The 16,795-nt window shown below is 39.7% G+C and overlaps 1 protein-coding gene across 1 annotated transcript in view; it reads left to right on the top strand.

Moving 5' to 3' along the window:
• The first annotated feature begins 9,173 nt into the window (after positions 1-9,173).
• The window catches only part of CCDC112 (coiled-coil domain containing 112), a 28,728-nt gene continuing 21,106 nt past the window's right edge, over positions 9,174-16,795 (top strand). The window contains exon 1 of the mRNA XM_066274093.1: positions 9,174-9,415. Within this exon, the coding sequence (XP_066130190.1) occupies positions 9,299-9,415 (117 nt within the window). The 5' untranslated portion in view covers positions 9,174-9,298. The remainder of the gene's footprint in view (positions 9,416-16,795) is intronic.

Here is a 16,795-nt window from a genome sequence, read left to right as displayed (position 1 = left end):
CACAGATTTATAATTGGGTTTCTTATGTTTTTCAGGTGCATATTATCTGTAAACAGTAATAAACGTCCTTCTCTTCCAGTGTTTATACCTCTTATGTCTTCCTTTTGTTTAATTCCATTGGTCAAACCTCCAGAACTATGCTAAATAATAGTGATGACTGTAGATATAATTGTCTTGCTGAAGATTTTAATGGGAATGCATCTAGGGTTTTCTCATTAAACATAATGCTGGCTTTTAAAACATACCTATTGTTCCTACTTTATTAAGTTTTTAAAAGTCAAGTATGGATGTTGAAATTTATCAAATGCTTTTCTAGCATATTTGAATAAAATCATAAATTTCTTTTCCCTCTGTTAATCTATTTTATCAGCCAGAGTTCAGTTGCAGAAAACAGAAAAGGATTTACTATAGGGAATGAAAATCAGTGAGGGGCTGGAAGAGGAGTCTATCTAAGAACTCCCTCCTACACTGCAGCCCTGGCCCACCAACAGACTGGCCCTTCATTCTGCCAGTCAAGAAGTCACCGTCACACTCCTATCCATTAGCTCCAGGAGCACACTATCTTAAAGTGATCTGGGAATGAGAAGATGCTACCAGAATTCTTAGTTCCAGGAAAACACACCTTCTTATCTGTCACCTCTCAATCAGGAAACTGATGATAGAGGTGTCAGCTCTAGTTTCACCATGACTGCTACAACTGACCCCAGCAAAATGTAAGCCTCAAAACACCACCTCTTTCCCTATTTAACTGAGTTCTGAAATCAGGTTTCACATGCAGACATCTGATTGGCAAGATGCAATTTACACTGAGGACCCTAGCTGCAAGGAGGCTGGGAAGGGGGGATTCTGAGCCTTCCAGCCTCCATAGTTTAGCCTGGCACACTGAAGAGAGAGTGGAACAGATGGGAGCCAGCCACCTGCAGGCAGCCACTCCCTAACAGTGAACACTATTGAATCATTCTTATGATCCTACAGGAAACGTTTTTTTCTTCTCATGCTTCAGAGATGCTGCTAGACTTAGGATGCTATAACTTTGATAAACACTTTTGCATCAATATTCATAATTGATTTTTGTCAGTTGCTTTTTGTATGCTGTTGCAGTTAGTTTTGAGTAACAAGTATATGCTACTTTTATTATTAAAACTTGGAAGTTTTCTTCTTTTTGTCTCTGTTCTGAAACAATTTAAAAAATATTAGAGCCTATTTATTTCGTATGATTTGGTAAGATTAACCTGTGAAGCCCTCTGGGTGTGATGGTTTTAGGGAGCCTCCCGTTTTGACAACATTGCCTTCTTCTTAGGTTTTTAATGTTTAATGTTTGGATTTCTAATATACCAATTTTAATAAATTTATTTTCTTAGAAAAATGGTTTATTTCACTTGAATTTTCAAATTTATTTGCAGACAATTGAGCAGAATAGTCTCCTGTGATTTCTTTAATTCTTTTTATTTTTTATTATTTAAATTTGTGCTGTCTTAATTTTAACTTTTTATTATTTTAGATTTTATTTGTTGATTTTACAGAAGAAGAGTGGTAGGGGGAGTAAGAAGTATCAACTCATTGTTGCTTCACTTTAGTTGTTCATTGGTTCCCTCCCATATGTGCCCTGACCAGGCAAGCCCAGGGTTTCAAACCGGCGACCTCAGCGTTCCAGGTCAACACTTTATCCACTGCGCCACCACAGGTCAGGGAATTTTAACTCTTGCTCAGATTTATCTACTTTTTTAAAAAAAATTATTTTTATTTATTCATTTTAGAGAAAAGAGAGAGAGAGAGAAGGAGGGGAGGAGCAGTAAGCATCAGCTTCTTTATGTGCCTTGACCAGGCAAGCCCAGGGTTTCGAACCAGCAATCTCAGCTTTCTAGGTCAACACTTGATCCACTGCATCACCACAGGTCAGGCCTCACTTTTTATTTATTATTTTTAAAATGTTTTATTGAATTTATTGGGGTGACAGTGGTTAATAAAATTATACAGGTTTCGCCTGACCTGTGGTGGCACAGTGGATAAAGCGTCGACCTGGAAATGCTGAGGTTGCCGGTTCGAAACCCTGGGCTTGCCTGGTCAAGGCACATATGGGAGTTGATGCTTCCAGCTCCTCCCCCCTTCTCTCTCTCCTCTCTCTCTCTCCTCTCTAAAATGAATAAATAAATAAATAATTTAAAAAAATTATACAGGTTTCTGGTGCACAGTTCTACAATATATCATCTGTATATTGCATTGTGTGTTTACCCCCCAAAGTCAAGCCTGCTTCTGTCACCATCTATCCCCTCTCTACTCTCTTCGCCTCCTCACCCACCTTTCCCTCCTACAATCCCACACAGTTGTCTGTGTCTATAAGTTTTTTTCTTTGCTTAATCCTTTTTCACCCAGCCCCCAAACTCCTATCCCCTCTGATAGCTGTTGCTCTGGTCTCCATATCCAGGAGTCTATTTCTATTTTGTTTGTTAGTTTATTTTGTTCATTAGATTCCACATATAAGTGAGATCATATGGTACTTGTCTTTCTCTGACTGGTTTATTTCACTTAGCATAATAATCTCCAGGTTCATCCATGCTGTCATAAAAGATAAGATTTCCTTTATTTCTTTTTTGCTTTATTTATTGAATTTAGAGAGAAAGGAAGGGAGAGAGAGACAGGAACATCAATCTATTTCTGTATGTTAATGACCGGGGATTGACCTGTTAACCGGATCAGAATGATGCTCTAACCCAGTGGTAGTCAACCTGGTCCCTACCGCCCACTAGTGGGCGTTCCAGCTTTCATGGTGGGCGGTAGTGGAGCAACCAAAGTATAAATAAAAAGATAGATTTAACTATAGTAAGTTGTTTTATAAAGATTTATTCTGCCAAACTTAGCAAATATCTGACATAAAGTACTGGTAAGTAATTATTATTATATGCTTTAACTTGCTGTAACTCTGCTTTATAAATTTTATAAAGTAAAGTTACTTTCCTACTTTATAAATCACCATTACTGTGGAACTGGTGGGTGGTGAGAAAATTTTACTACTAACAGAGATACAAAAGTGGGAAGTAGGTATAAAAAGGTTGACTACCCCTGCTCTAACCAACTGAACTATCCCACCCAGAGCAATTTTACTTTTGATACACTCTTTTTTGAGAGAGACAGACAGACAGACAAGAAGGGAGAAAGCTGAGAAGCATCAACTTGTAGCTGCAGCACTTTAGTTGTTCATTGATTGCTTCTTATGCATGACTTGACTGGGGGAGTGGGGGATTCCAGCCAAGGCAGTGACCTGTTGCTCAAGCCAGTGACCATGGGCTCAAGCCAGCAACCACTGGGTCATGTCTATGATCCCACACTCAAGCCAGTACCCCCAAGCTCAGGCTGGTGAGCTCGTGCTCAAACCAGATGAGCCCATGCTCAAGCCAGCGAGCTTGGGTTTTGAACCTGGGTCCACAGAGTTCTAGGTCAATGCTCTTATCTGCTGTGCCACCACCTGTTCAGACTTGATATCCTCTTTTGACTATAGGTAATTGGGTCACTTTATCTTCTAATTGGTTTGCTTGTGATCAGAGAATTATATCAGCATTTTCCTGCTCTGGCATTTATTGAGGATTTGTGGCCTAGATATTCTAATTTTTATGAATGTTTCATGAGTATTAAAAAAGAAGGTCTAGTCCCTGTTTTCAATAAATAGAGTTCATTATATTAACTCTATATTATGAAGTTATATTTACCTTATAAAATATGTCATTTAGTTGACTCTATTGAGAACCCGCTCACTATGCCCTTCTCTGGGTAATCTCTCCATGTGTTGGCAGCCTTAATTAAATAAGTAGACCAGTTCTGCAACAGGTGTCTGACAGCTACAATCCTGAGCTCTGCCACAGGAGTGAACATCCCTGCCTCCCAAGCTAAGAACCAGTCTTTGCAGAAATATTGATAGGCAGAGAAAACAGACCTAAAAGAACCAGTCATTACCTCCCACTCATTTACACTCACCAGCAGTCACGTGAAGCACTTACTAGAATTAACAAAACCAGATTTTACAAAACCAAAACCTCTTCTCTCTCTCACCTCTCTATCTTTTTTAGTGTGACAGTGACAGAGAGAGACAGAGAGAGGGACAGACAGACAGGAAGGGAGAGAGATGAGAAGCATCAGTTCTTCATCGCAGCACCTTAGTTGTTCATTGATTGCTTTTTCATATGTGCCTTGATCAGGAGGCTACAGCAGAGTGAGTGACCCCTTGCTCAAGCCAGTAACCTTGGGCTTAAGCCAGTGACCTTGGGCTTCAAGCCAGCAACCATGGGGTCATGTCTACAATCCCACGCTCAAGCCAGCAACCCTGTGCTCAAGCTGGTGAGCCCGCACTCAAGCCGGTGACCTCAGGGTTTCAAACCCCAGGCCCTCTGCATCCCAGTCCGATGCTCTATCCACTGCACCACCGCCTGGTCAGGCAGCCTTTTCTCTTTTTGTTTTTCCTTTCTTTTTTGATTCTACCAAAGTCTCCACCAGACACTTTCCTCAGACGACTCTGTAACACTGTGCAGTCCTTCAATACCGCCTACTTCCAGGCTGGAATCAGGATGGGCCCTCCACTTCTTGCACCTCTCTGGCCTTGGCAACCTGACTGGTATCTCCAGTCTTCCCTTAGCAATGGTCCTGACACTTGTTGATTTTCTTACCGATGTGAGCAAGCCATGAAACATTTCTGTGCTCTAAATGATGCGCATCACTAGAGGTTTACTTTTTGTTATGTTTTATAGAAACCAGTTAACATTAAACTGGCAGTGTCAGGATTAAGCAAGAGTCAATGTTTAATTGAAAAGTTATTTTGTTCCTCTGAGCTAGAAGTTTCTGAAACATTTCCTATAAATCCAAAGGAATATATAAATGATATAACAGTTTAATTTTCTAACTGTAAAAGAATGACCTTATGATAACTTTTTTTGAAATTAATTTTTAAATGATAGACTCATGTTCATCAAATGAGTTGGAATTCTCAGGGAAAATTGCTTTATTGGAACTAAGTGGTGTAGTCATAAAACTATCAACCATATTGAAGAGTTTTCATTTCCCCGAGGCTGATCTAAGGGAGGTACATCTGGGACTATCTGCAAATGACTAATCAACATCCATTCAAACACGACTGATTGTCCTCTTTATTTTCTTCTGGTCTCCAGGCAAAACATTATTTATAAGAAGAAGAAAAATGGACTTGGGTGTTTTTGTAATTTTGGAAAATAAGTATTAACTATAAAGTCATATCCAGTCCTAATGCTTGACTCTGCTATATTCTAATGTATTGTCTTAAAAAGTTTGTTAACTAGGCCCTGGCCGATTGGCTCAGCAGTAGAACGTTGGCCTGGCATGTGGAAGTCCCGGGTTCCATTCCTGGCCAGGGCACACAGGAGAAGCACCCATCTGCTTCTCCAGCCTTCCACCTCTCCTTCCTCGCTATCTCTCTCTTCCCCTCCTGCAGCCAAGGCTCATTGGAGCAAAGTTGGCTTGGGCGCTGAGGACAGCTCCATGGCTTCTGCCTCAGGCGCTAGAATGCCTCACATTGCAGTGGAGCAACACCCCAGATGGGCAGAGCATCGCCCCCTGGTGGGCATGCTGGGTGGATCCTGGTTGGGCGCATGCGGGAATCTGTCTGTCAGCCTCCCCCAAAACTTTACTTATTTACATCAAAAGGTAGGTAGGTGAGTTAATAAGAGTTATTTTGTGCCACAATAGGCAATCAAAAGTAGGGATTATTTTTTTATATTCATTCATAGTTTTTTCTTTTATCTAGAACTGCCTTCAGACTGTCTTAATATTAAAAGTATTTTTATTGTTGTTGCTGTGGCTTTTGTCATCATTGTTATTGTTGAACAATAACTCTTTTTGACTCATCCTCAGGAAACTAACAGTCTGTTAGGGAACTTGAATCTTACCAAAGAACTATAAAATAAGAGCAGAAAGACTGAAAGCTCTTCTACTTTCTTTTTTAAGTTTCCAGAAAGTGTTAGGTTTAAACAACAAAACATTTTGTATAGAAATAGTCATTTAAAGGTGATAGAAGCCTGGCCTGTGGTGGTGCAGTGGATAAAGCATCAACCTGGAACGCTGAGATTGCTGGTTCGAAACCCTGGGCTTGCCTGGTCAAGGCACATATGGGAGTTGATGCTTCCTGCTCCTCCCCTCCCTGTCTCTCTCTCTCTCTCTCTCTCTTCTCTAAAATGAATAACTAAAGTCTTTTAAAAAAAGATTGATAGAAGGAGGCCTGACCAGGTGGTGGGGCAGTGGATAGAGTGTCAGTGTGGGAAACTGAGGACCCAGGTTCAAAATCCTGAGCTTACCAGCTGGAGCAAAGGCTCACCAGCTTGAGTTGCTTGAGTCCAAATGTCTCTGGTTTAAAGCCCAAGGTTGCTGGCCTGAGCCTCCTAGTCAAGGCATGTATAAGAAGCAATCAATGAAACTAAAGTGACTCAATGATGAGTTGATGTTTCTCATATCTCTCTCCCTTCCTAAAAAAATAAGAAAGAAAAGTTGATAGTTCAACTGTTTTTATTTGAGAATTAAAATTATGGAGGTAGTTATCACCCCATTTAAGTATGTAATATTGGTGAGCGTTTATTCTCACTTCAGAAGTCAGTATAATACAATGTTACTCCAACTCTGTCAGTTTATACTTTGTTTGTGTATTTAAGATAGTAACACAAATATTTTCTAGTAATTAAGCCTACTGAAAGGAATAAATCCAGTATCCAGACATATGAATACATTTGATTTTGTATAACTCCCTGGAGCAATTTCAACCATTTTCAGTATAATATTCTGTGACTTTGGGGTGTATCATAAATGTTTCACCACCTGTTCAATTTGCTGTATAGTGATCTTTACATAAGTGTGAAAACAAAACATTTGCATTAAAACAAAATATTTGAAAATCACTAGTTGTAACACTGTGTAACTAGTTTATCAACTGAGTTAAACTTGGTTGGTTGTAATTTAAAAATAGCCTCTTTTTTTTCTTCCACTGACTTCTCTTCAAACATAAGCATTCTACTGATCTCTCTTCTCTGCCCTCAGGATAATATCTCAGATGGAGCCATATGTTTTCTTATCATAATGGATATTAAAATAATCTCATTTTCTGGTATTAAAAATTCAAGGTTACCTAAATCAAAACTATTGTATCGTGTCCAATTTAAAGTGTCCCTTCCTTACCCCTGACGTGGAATGAACCAGCAGTGGAGAAAGGAGATGGAGTCGCTGCTCTACTCTCCTTGCTCTGTGTCCTCTTTCTGCTCCTACACTGCTACTGGGTACTTTTGGGTCAAGGCAAGTTTGAGGAATGAATGGGAAGTCAGGAATTGGTGACCGTATTTTTTCAAGAAATTGACAGTGAAAGCCAGAAATATATGAGACTGTTATGACTCATATATTGGTCATGAAGCAAAGTTCAATTATATGCTATTATACATACAAGAGACATGACTAAAGAAAGTGATTTTAAAATAGTGAAATGAGTGGGTAGGCTACGGTATAATGGAGAAAAACACAAATATAAATTAATCACCAGATATTGTTCTTAATGGAAGACACAATTGAATTCAGGGCAAAAGTAATTAAACAAGAAGGATATTTTACAATAATAAGTGTAATCCACAATGAAGATCTAAGAGTTACAAATGTCTATATTAAGAAAAGGAAAATGGCATTCACAGTAACAATGAAAAAAGACTTTTAACACTTAGAAATAAACTTAAAAGAAAATGTTTACTTCAAAGATACAAAAGTAGACTTGAACAAATGTAACAGCGTAGCTTGTTAAGGCAGTTCTTTTGGTCAGGAATCACCTGCCTTCTCAAGTTGCTGCAATTTGAAGACACCCCTTATACCTGCCTACTCCATCCTCGTCTCTCTTTATTGGCATTAAGGGTAGCAAGTAACCCCCAATCTGGCTTTGTTTTCCAGTTACATTAAGTGAGGGTTTACTGTACTGTTTTGAGTAAGTATTGTTGGTATAACTAGATAGCCAATGGGAAAAAGTAAAACCAGGTCCATTTGGATACCAGAATGAAATCCAAATAATCCAGATATCTAAATGTAAAATGTGAAACTACAGAACAAAACAAGGACCCACCTGTTTATAAACTGGGAGTAAGAAAAGCCTTTCCAACTATGATTACAAAGCTAGAAATAACAATGAGTACAGATTTCAGAAAATTTTTGACTAGATATCCTGTTGGGGATATATTCTAAGGAGAAAAAGAACTGCAAAATGATTTTAAACTTCGCTTAGTAGGTTTGCTGTTAGTGGTAATATTAGAATTGTAATTTGAAACTACATAGTTGTTGCAAGAAAAGCAAATAAATAAATGTTTTTACTATAAGGAACCCAGATTTTCAGTGTAAGAGAAAGGCAATGCAAATCTGTAAGATGTTAAGAAAAGAAAAAAACTTCAACTCCTGTGGCATTCCTGTCTCTAGTGTCTGATAGTGTGGCGCAAGCTCTGTTTTGTTTCTTTTAAAAGTTAGATATACACTAGTTTATTGTTCAAGCCCATCAATAATACTTTTTCATTTATTTTTTTAATGTTTATTTTATTGACTTTAGAGAATGCAAGGGAGAGAGCAGAGACAGACCCGAGCATCTGTTCCTGTAAGTCTGTAAGTGTGTGCCCTGACCTGGGAGGAAACCAGCAACCTCTTTGCTTCTAGACTATGCTCTAACTGAGCTATCCGGCCAGGGCTGTAATACTTTTTCATTTAGATTTAGTTTCACCAGCACTTAGTAGGAACCTAGAAAGAAGTTCTATTATGTAAAATATCTATATATCTGAAACACAGACATTTCTTCTATATATGGCATGAATAAATTTAAGCATGAGGATGAAAAACAAACGAATTTTGTTGGCGTTTAGAGGTAGGGAGAGGTGAGTGTACAAAGATTTTGCTGAATAAGTGTAGATACAAGTTTATGGGAAAAGGTTATATACATCTAGGCAGCTCAGACCCAAGCCCAACAGCCACCTACTCCGGCGCGAGGGGACCAGCCCCACTCTGCAGCGCGCTGTGTGGCCCACCCTGTGCTCCCGGGCCCCGCCCCGTGCTCCCCGGCCCCGCCCCATCCCGCGGTCCGGCCCCGCCCTGTGCTCTGGCTCCGCCCTGTTTTCTGGTCCCGCCCCACGTTCCGGCCCCGCCCCCGCCCCGCGTCCACGCCCGGTCTGGTTTTTCAACAGAGTCCAGCAACGTAGAGAAGCGTTTGCAGAGCCCGGAGCTCCCGGATCCTGAATCCTCGGGTCAGGGTGGTCGCAGCGCACAGGTGAGGCGGCGAAAGATGGCCGCCCTGACAACAGTCGTGGTGGCTGCGGCAGCCACCGCGGTCGCCGGGGCTGTGGCGGGGGCTGGAGCCGCGACCGGGAACGGCGTGGGAGCAGCGCCCGTACCGCAACAGGTAAATTGCGGCCGGGCTGTAGCAGGCCGGGAGCCTGTCTGGGAACCGGCGTGGGCGCGAGGGTGCTGCAGGCCCCGGAGGTGGGATGGAGCCCCAGGCCCTCGCTGAACAGGTGTCCTCTGCAGCGCGGCGCCGAGGGGCGCCGTAAGCCCCCGGTTGCTCGGGCCTGGCACATGCTGGGCGTTGCGCTTTGTTCGCCTGTGCCTTTAACTGCTTTTACTGAGAGCCACCTCTAGTCGTGTTGGAGTCAAAGACGACCTGGGTGGAAACCCTGACTCTATCGTTTCCTAGTGTGATAAGAACATACTATCCTCTCGATGGCTCAGTTTCTTCCCTAAAAAATTGGAGCTGGTAATATGCACCTGCCCGACCCATGGACATTGTGTCTGGAATCCCCTGGTACATACCAGTGCTTGGTTGGAGAGAGATTTCGTGCCAAGTAATTGGAGGCTGCTCTATTATTGTGCCTGCGCTGAGAGTACAAGTAGGAATCAAACATGGGATGATCCTAGGCAGATGTGTTTTCAAAGATCCTTTTGGGTCCCCTTTGTTTACAGTGAGGACCAGGGGATCCCTTGAGGAGAATTGTTGTATTCAGTTGCTCAGGTCAAAAATCTTGACACCTCTTATTTTCTCCCAGCCCACACCTAAAGCATGAGCAATTCCTGTCTGTTCCACTTTCAGATAAATCCAGAACCCCACACTTCTCACAACTACCCTTGTCCACACCTTCATTTCTCCCTGGCTGAAATACTTTCCTGATTGGTTTCTATTCTTCCATTCTTGCCTTTCTAAAGTATTCTCAGCAGCCAGGATGATGCAGTTCAGTAATGACATATTTCTGATCAGAAGCCTCTAAGAGGTTCTTGATCTAACAGTAAAAGCCAACATCCTTGTAGGGCTTAGGAACTGCCCCCACCACCTCCTCTCCAGTTCCCTGATCTGAGTCTGCTGCGGCCATCCTGGCTTCCTGGTGGTCCCTCAGACATGCCAAGCACCCTCCTACCTCAGGAACTTTGTAACTGCTATTCTCTCAGCTTAAAATGCTCTTCCCCATGGTTAGCACTGCCACTGCTTTCAGATGTCTTTGTTCAAAATGCTGTGTGAACTCAGTGATTCTTTCCATAATCTCCCTAAACTGAATCCCTTTACCCAGTTGAACTGTCCCCTTTTCTGGTTTTCTTTCTCTCCATAGCACTTAATATGATATATCTATTAGTTAGTTGTCTTTCTCCAACTACCACCCAGCCTTGGGGATGTACACTCTCTAAGGGGAAAGACTTTTAGGAGTTGTATTCACTATTGTATTCCCAGCACCCAGAACTGTCCTGTTTAGTCCTGGAACATAATAGGTGTTTGTGGCTTAGTCCAAACCTAAAGGAAGGCTGTTGTGAGCTGAGGACAGGTTCCATCTTTTTCTCCCTCTAAGGAAATACAAGGGTCTTTACTTACATAAATTCAAGAAATTCCACCTTAGGCAAATTTTCTCACACATCCTCTATAATTCTCTTTATTATTCTAATTCTGGCCCAAATAACTTAGGAAAAAAATTTTAAAAATGTAAAAATACATAGTATCTAAAATATTTTTTAAATGCTTCTAAAATATTTTCTTAACTGTGTAACCCTAGAGTTTTAATTATCTTGCTGGCTTCCTCCAAGAAAACTTTCTGGCTTTAGTTCAGAGCAATTTCTTTCCTATTTTTTTTTCAAGCAAGAGAAAGAGAAGAAGGGGAAAGGAGAGAGAGGAGAAGCATCAAGTTGTAGTTGCGTCACTTTTGTTGTTCATTGCTTCTCATACATGCCGTAGGCTCAGGCTCTGCCAGTGACACCTTGCTCAGGCCAGCAACCTTCGGGCTGAAGCCAGCGACCATGGGAACATGTCAGTGATCCCGTGCCCAAGCTGGTAAGCCTGTGCTTGCCAGACGAGCCTGTGCTCAGGACAGTGATCTCAGGATTTCAGACCTGGGACCTCTGTATCCCAGGCCAATGCTCTTATCTGCTGTGCCACTGCCTGGTCAGGCTCTTCCCTAAATTCTTAAACCATGTTTTACCTCATGATTTGCAGTTCTCACAAGTTGCTCAATATTATTGATGTACACTTTTATCACTCCACTGGGGTGATTCTCAGAGGTTTGCCTTCCCAGAGGTTGGATCAGAATCACTCGTTGAGTTGTTTCAAATATTGTATTAGTTCCTGCCTTTTAGCAATGTGTGAAGGTATTTTTGGTTGTCACAACTGTGGGAGCCTAGGGGAAGGTTGTGTGTGCCACTACCATCTAGTGCAGGCGTGGCCAACATACAGCCCGCGGGCCGCATTGCGGCCCGCAATTAAATGTTTAATATTCTCCGCTTCTTTAAAATCTCAGCTACTCAGAAGTGGAAGCGTCTTTAATTATTGGAAATCGAGATATTTAAGAAGATAGTGATACACGGAAAAGAATTCTGCTTGTGACTAATCTAGGGTTAACTTCCAATAATTGGTCAAATGAATTTGCGATACTTCTATATTTTAAAAAAAAAATCCGTTATAAAGATTTACAACTTTTATACTCATCTGTACTCGATATGAACTGTTTGACGTTTAGCGGCGATGTGAAACCCACATTCTTTTAGGTGGAGTTTGCCAGTGCGCACCCAAGGTCAAACAAAGTGTGCTGAATCAAGTGGCATTGTAGCATAGACAATAGCTGCAGTTGATAACTGAAAACATGTCTAGGCTGTTTGTAAAACGAAATAATTGTTTTATTTGCGATATAACCCCTTCAAGCTCATTCTATTAATTAAATATTGTTTCGATTGATTGAGATACAGTTTAGATATTTATACAATATGTAATTATATTTTTATTTAAATATATTTTATTAAAATAATATTGTATATTAAAATTCTTTTCACTCACATTTATTCATAAACAAATTACATAATAAAATTTTGTTTACTTAAATGAATTGTTTTTGTATTTAACATTTTTTAATTTTAATATTTCATCCGGCCCATGAAAAACGTTTTCTTTCTAATCTGGCCTGGGGCAAAAACTGTTGACCACGCCTGATCTAGTGGGTAGAGGCCAGAGCATAGCCCCCCACAACAAAAAATTATCTGGTCCAAAATACTAATGGTGCTGAAGTTGAGACACCCTGCTTTATACCTTCTCAGCACAGTGACAGTCACAGCAGTAATGGGGTAGAACTAACTCTTCAGTTAGTATTTGGGTTTTTTAAAAAAGGAATTATGTAGAATCTTTGCTGTACCATATTATGATTTTTGAGGAATTTAACTATGTGTTTATCTGTCTTTGTACTTTCCTACACATACAACTATACACTCAAATTCTGTAGCCTAACACTGCACTTGAATATTTGTCATGTGGTTACATGAATGAATGTTCCTACTGATTCTTTTTTTTTTACAGAGTCAGAGAGAGGGACAGATAGGGACAGACAGACAGGAAGGGAGAGAGATGTGAAGCATCAATTTTTTTGTTGTGGCACCTTAGTTGTTCATTGATTGCTTTCTCATATGTGCCTTAACTGGGGGCAGGGGGCTACAGCAGACCGAATGACCCCTTGCTCAAGCTAGCAACCTTGGGCTCAAGCTGGTGAACCTTGCTCAAATCAGATGAGGATGAGCCCGCACTCAGGTCGGCATCTGACACTCTCTCCACTGCGTCACCTCCTGGTCAGGCTGTTCCTACTGACTCTTAACAATGAAACCAATTAGTGTTTTCTTAGAATAATTTTCCTGATGACTACCTCATGATATTGGAAATGTCCACCAAAACATCTAAATTTCCTGTTTTAGTTTTCTCGGACTTCCATAACAGCATACCACAGACTCGGCGGCTTAAATAACAGAAATTTATTTTTTTCCCAGTTTTGGAAGCTGGGAAATTCAAGATCATGGTGCTGTCAGGGTTGGTTTCTCATGCAACCTCTCCTCCTGGCTTGTGGACAGCCACTTTCTTGCTGTGTCCTCACATGGCCTTTCTTCTGTGCACATGTGGAAAGAGAGAAAGAATGAGAGAAAGAGAGAGAGAAAGACCTGGTGTGGTCTGTTTTATTATTAGGGTGCTAGCCCTGTTTGATTAGGACCCCATCCCTATGACCTTATTTAACGATAACTATTTCCTTAGAGGTCCTCTCTCCAAAAATAGTCACAAAGGAAGTTAGGGCTTCAACAAATTGGGGGGACACATAATTCAGTGCATTACAGTTCCCTTAAGTTATTTTGGAATCATTATCTTTAAATTTTTAGAAATATTTTATATTCTATTTTATCGTACAACCTCCATAGGTTGTGGAATTCCATAAAATTCTCACCCATTATGAAAAATAATAATGTATTCTATCTGTGCTTTTTAATATTTATGTATTATTTGTTTATAATTTCCCTCAGCCATTTCCTTCCAAAACTGATGACTATAACTCTCTTTATTCTTCTTTCAAATGCCATTTCCCACTTAATCATTTTAGCTGTTGAACTGTGACTTTTTAAAAAGTATATTTAATAGTATCACACTAGTTAGTGTATGTCCTGGTTTTAATCTAGGATAGGCCTGCATCTTCTGTTTTTTGTTTGTTTGTTTCTAGAGATCTCCCTGTGATGGCCTATATTTTATGGGACTTGGCTGTCTGGAGTAATACTTCAGTAATATTACATTACTTCTTTAATTTAAATGATTATTTAAAACCAATTTTCTGTAGCCTGACCTGCGGTGGCGCAGTGGGTAAAAGCATCGACCTGGAACACTGAGGTCGCTGGTTCGAAACCCCAGGCTTGCCTGGTCAAGGCACATACGGGAGTTGATGCTTTCTGCTCCTCCCTCCCTTCTCTGTCTGTCTGTCTGTCTGTCTCTCTCTCTCTCTTTGTCTCTCTCCTCTCTCTAAAATGAATAAATAAAAAAAAAAATCTAAAAAAAAAAAAAAACAACCAATTTTCTGTAGAAGATCACACACAACCATAGGATTATGTGTATGTCCAGGTGTAATAGACTGAGAATACACACCACCCCCTACCAAAGATAATTACATCTTAATCCCCAGCACCTGTGAATATTTGACTTATGTGATAAAGGGACTTTGCAGATGTGATTAAATTAGGATCTTCAGATGGAGAGATTATTCTGTCTTATTTGGGTGGCCAGTGTATTCACAAAGGTCCTTGTAAGAGTGAGGCAGGAACATTAGAGTCGGGAAGGAGATGTGATGATGGAAAGAAGATGAAGTGATTTGAGGAGGGGACCAGAAGCCAAGGAATGAAGGGATGGCCTGTAAAAGCTAAAAATAAAAAAAAAAGATGGTGAGGACGTGGTTTCTCCCCTAAAGCCTCCAAAAAGAATGTAATCCTATCAGTATCTTAATTTTACTCTTGACCTCCAAAATGGTAAAAAAATAAATTTGTGTTGTGCTTTTTTTGTGCTAAGTTTGTTACAGTAGCAATAGGAAACTAATACACCATAGAAGACATGAACAGGCCTAAGATTTTATCTTTGGCTGATCTTGGAACTCTTTTCATGAAAGAAGTGAAGGCTAAGCTAACAGTGTAAACTGCTTGTCAAAGTGTTGAAGGCATGCCCGAGCATGCAGATAGATTTTTTTCAGCAAAGGCTGGGAGACTTATTGGTTGAAGATGTCTGAGAAAATCTCAGACCAACCAGTCATTAGCTGACAACTAAGCTAACTAAGCAGAGTTAAGTGCCATGGAAGCAAAGAAAACAGACTTGACTGAATTAGCTGAGGAAAGTGACTAAACAAACAGTAACAACAACAATCCTTTGAGGGAGAAAAATCTCACTTTCAGAGTTGCTACATTATATTATTTAACAGGTCCAGATTTTAACAAAAAAAAAAAAAAGGAAAGAAAGAAAGATAAGAAAAGAGATGAAGAAAGAAAAAAAAGTATGGTTTACACCTAGGAGAATTTTTTTAAAAGGCAGTAAGGTAGACTTCCCTAAAGAAGATTACATGTTGAACATAATAGACAAAGACTTTAATCACCTATTTCAAATATGTTAAACTAAAGGAAACCATTTCTAAAGAACAAAAATAAAGTGTGAGAAGGATGTTTCACCAAATAGAAAATATCTATGAAGAGAGAAAAATTTATAACAAAGGGACTAAATAGAAATTCTGGAGTTAAAAAGTATAATAACTCAAATGAAAAATTCACCAGAGAGACTCAACACTAGATGTAAGCTGGCAGAGGAATCAATAAACTTGAAGATAGGTCAATTCAGATTATCCAGACTGAGGAACAGAAAGAAAAAAAGAATGAAGAAAAATGAATGGAGCCTCAGAGACCTGTCAACACCATCAAGTGTCACAAAGGGAGAAGAGAGAGAGAAATAGAAGGGGAAGGGTATTTGAAGAAATAATGGCTGAAAACTTCCCAAATTTGATGAAAAAATATCAATCTATGTATTGTTGTTGGAACTCAACAAACTCTCAATAGATCCATACCTAGACAAATCATAATTACAATTTAGAAAGCCAAAAATAAAAAGAAAACTTTGAAAGCAACTCAGTATACACACACACACACACACACACACACACACACGGGATCCTCAGTAAGTTTAATGGCTGATTTCTCATCAGAAACCTTAGATTCCAGAAGGCAGCTGGACAGTCAAAATGCTGAAAGAAAAGAACTGTCAACCAAGAATTTTATGTCCAGCAAAATTATTCTCTAAAAATAAAGGACACTACATCAAACTAAAGAAGCTTTTACATAGCAAAAGAAACCATCAATAAAATGAAAAGGCAACCTACTGAATGGGAGAAAATATTTTCAAATTTTATATCTTATAAAGGGATTAATATCCAAAATGTACGAGGAACTCTTATAACTCAACAGCAGAAAAACAATACAATTAAAAAATACACAGAGGAAACAAATTGACATTTCCCCAAAGATGGCATACAAATGGCTCACAGGTACATGAAAAGGTACTTGTCAACATCATTAATCATCAGGGATATGCAAATCAAAACCACAACAAAATAATACCTCACACTTGTTAGAATGGCTGTTATTAAAGAGACAAGTAATAAGTGCTGACAAGGATGTTGAGGAAAAGGAACCCTTGTGCACTGTCGGTGAGAATATAAATAGGTGCAGCCACTATGGAAAAGAGTACAGAGGTTCCTCAAAAAATTTAAAAAAACAAAACCACCATATGATCAAGTAATTCCACTTCTGAGTATTTTTCAAAAATAAACAAAAACATTAACTTAAAAAATTATATGCACCCCATGTTCATTGTAACATTTTTTACAGTAGCTATTGATGGGTGAATGGATAAAATTATCCCCTGAGGACCTCCATTATTGACATTTCATCTCTAAAAAATGTCGCACCTTCATCTCTTACCATTTTT

Source organism: Saccopteryx bilineata, chromosome 4 (assembly GCF_036850765.1).
Source record: "Saccopteryx bilineata isolate mSacBil1 chromosome 4, mSacBil1_pri_phased_curated, whole genome shotgun sequence".
NCBI lineage: Eukaryota > Metazoa > Chordata > Mammalia > Chiroptera > Emballonuridae > Saccopteryx > Saccopteryx bilineata.
Note: the sequence above shows the minus strand (reverse complement) of the source record. Positions and strands in the feature narration are given on the sequence as shown.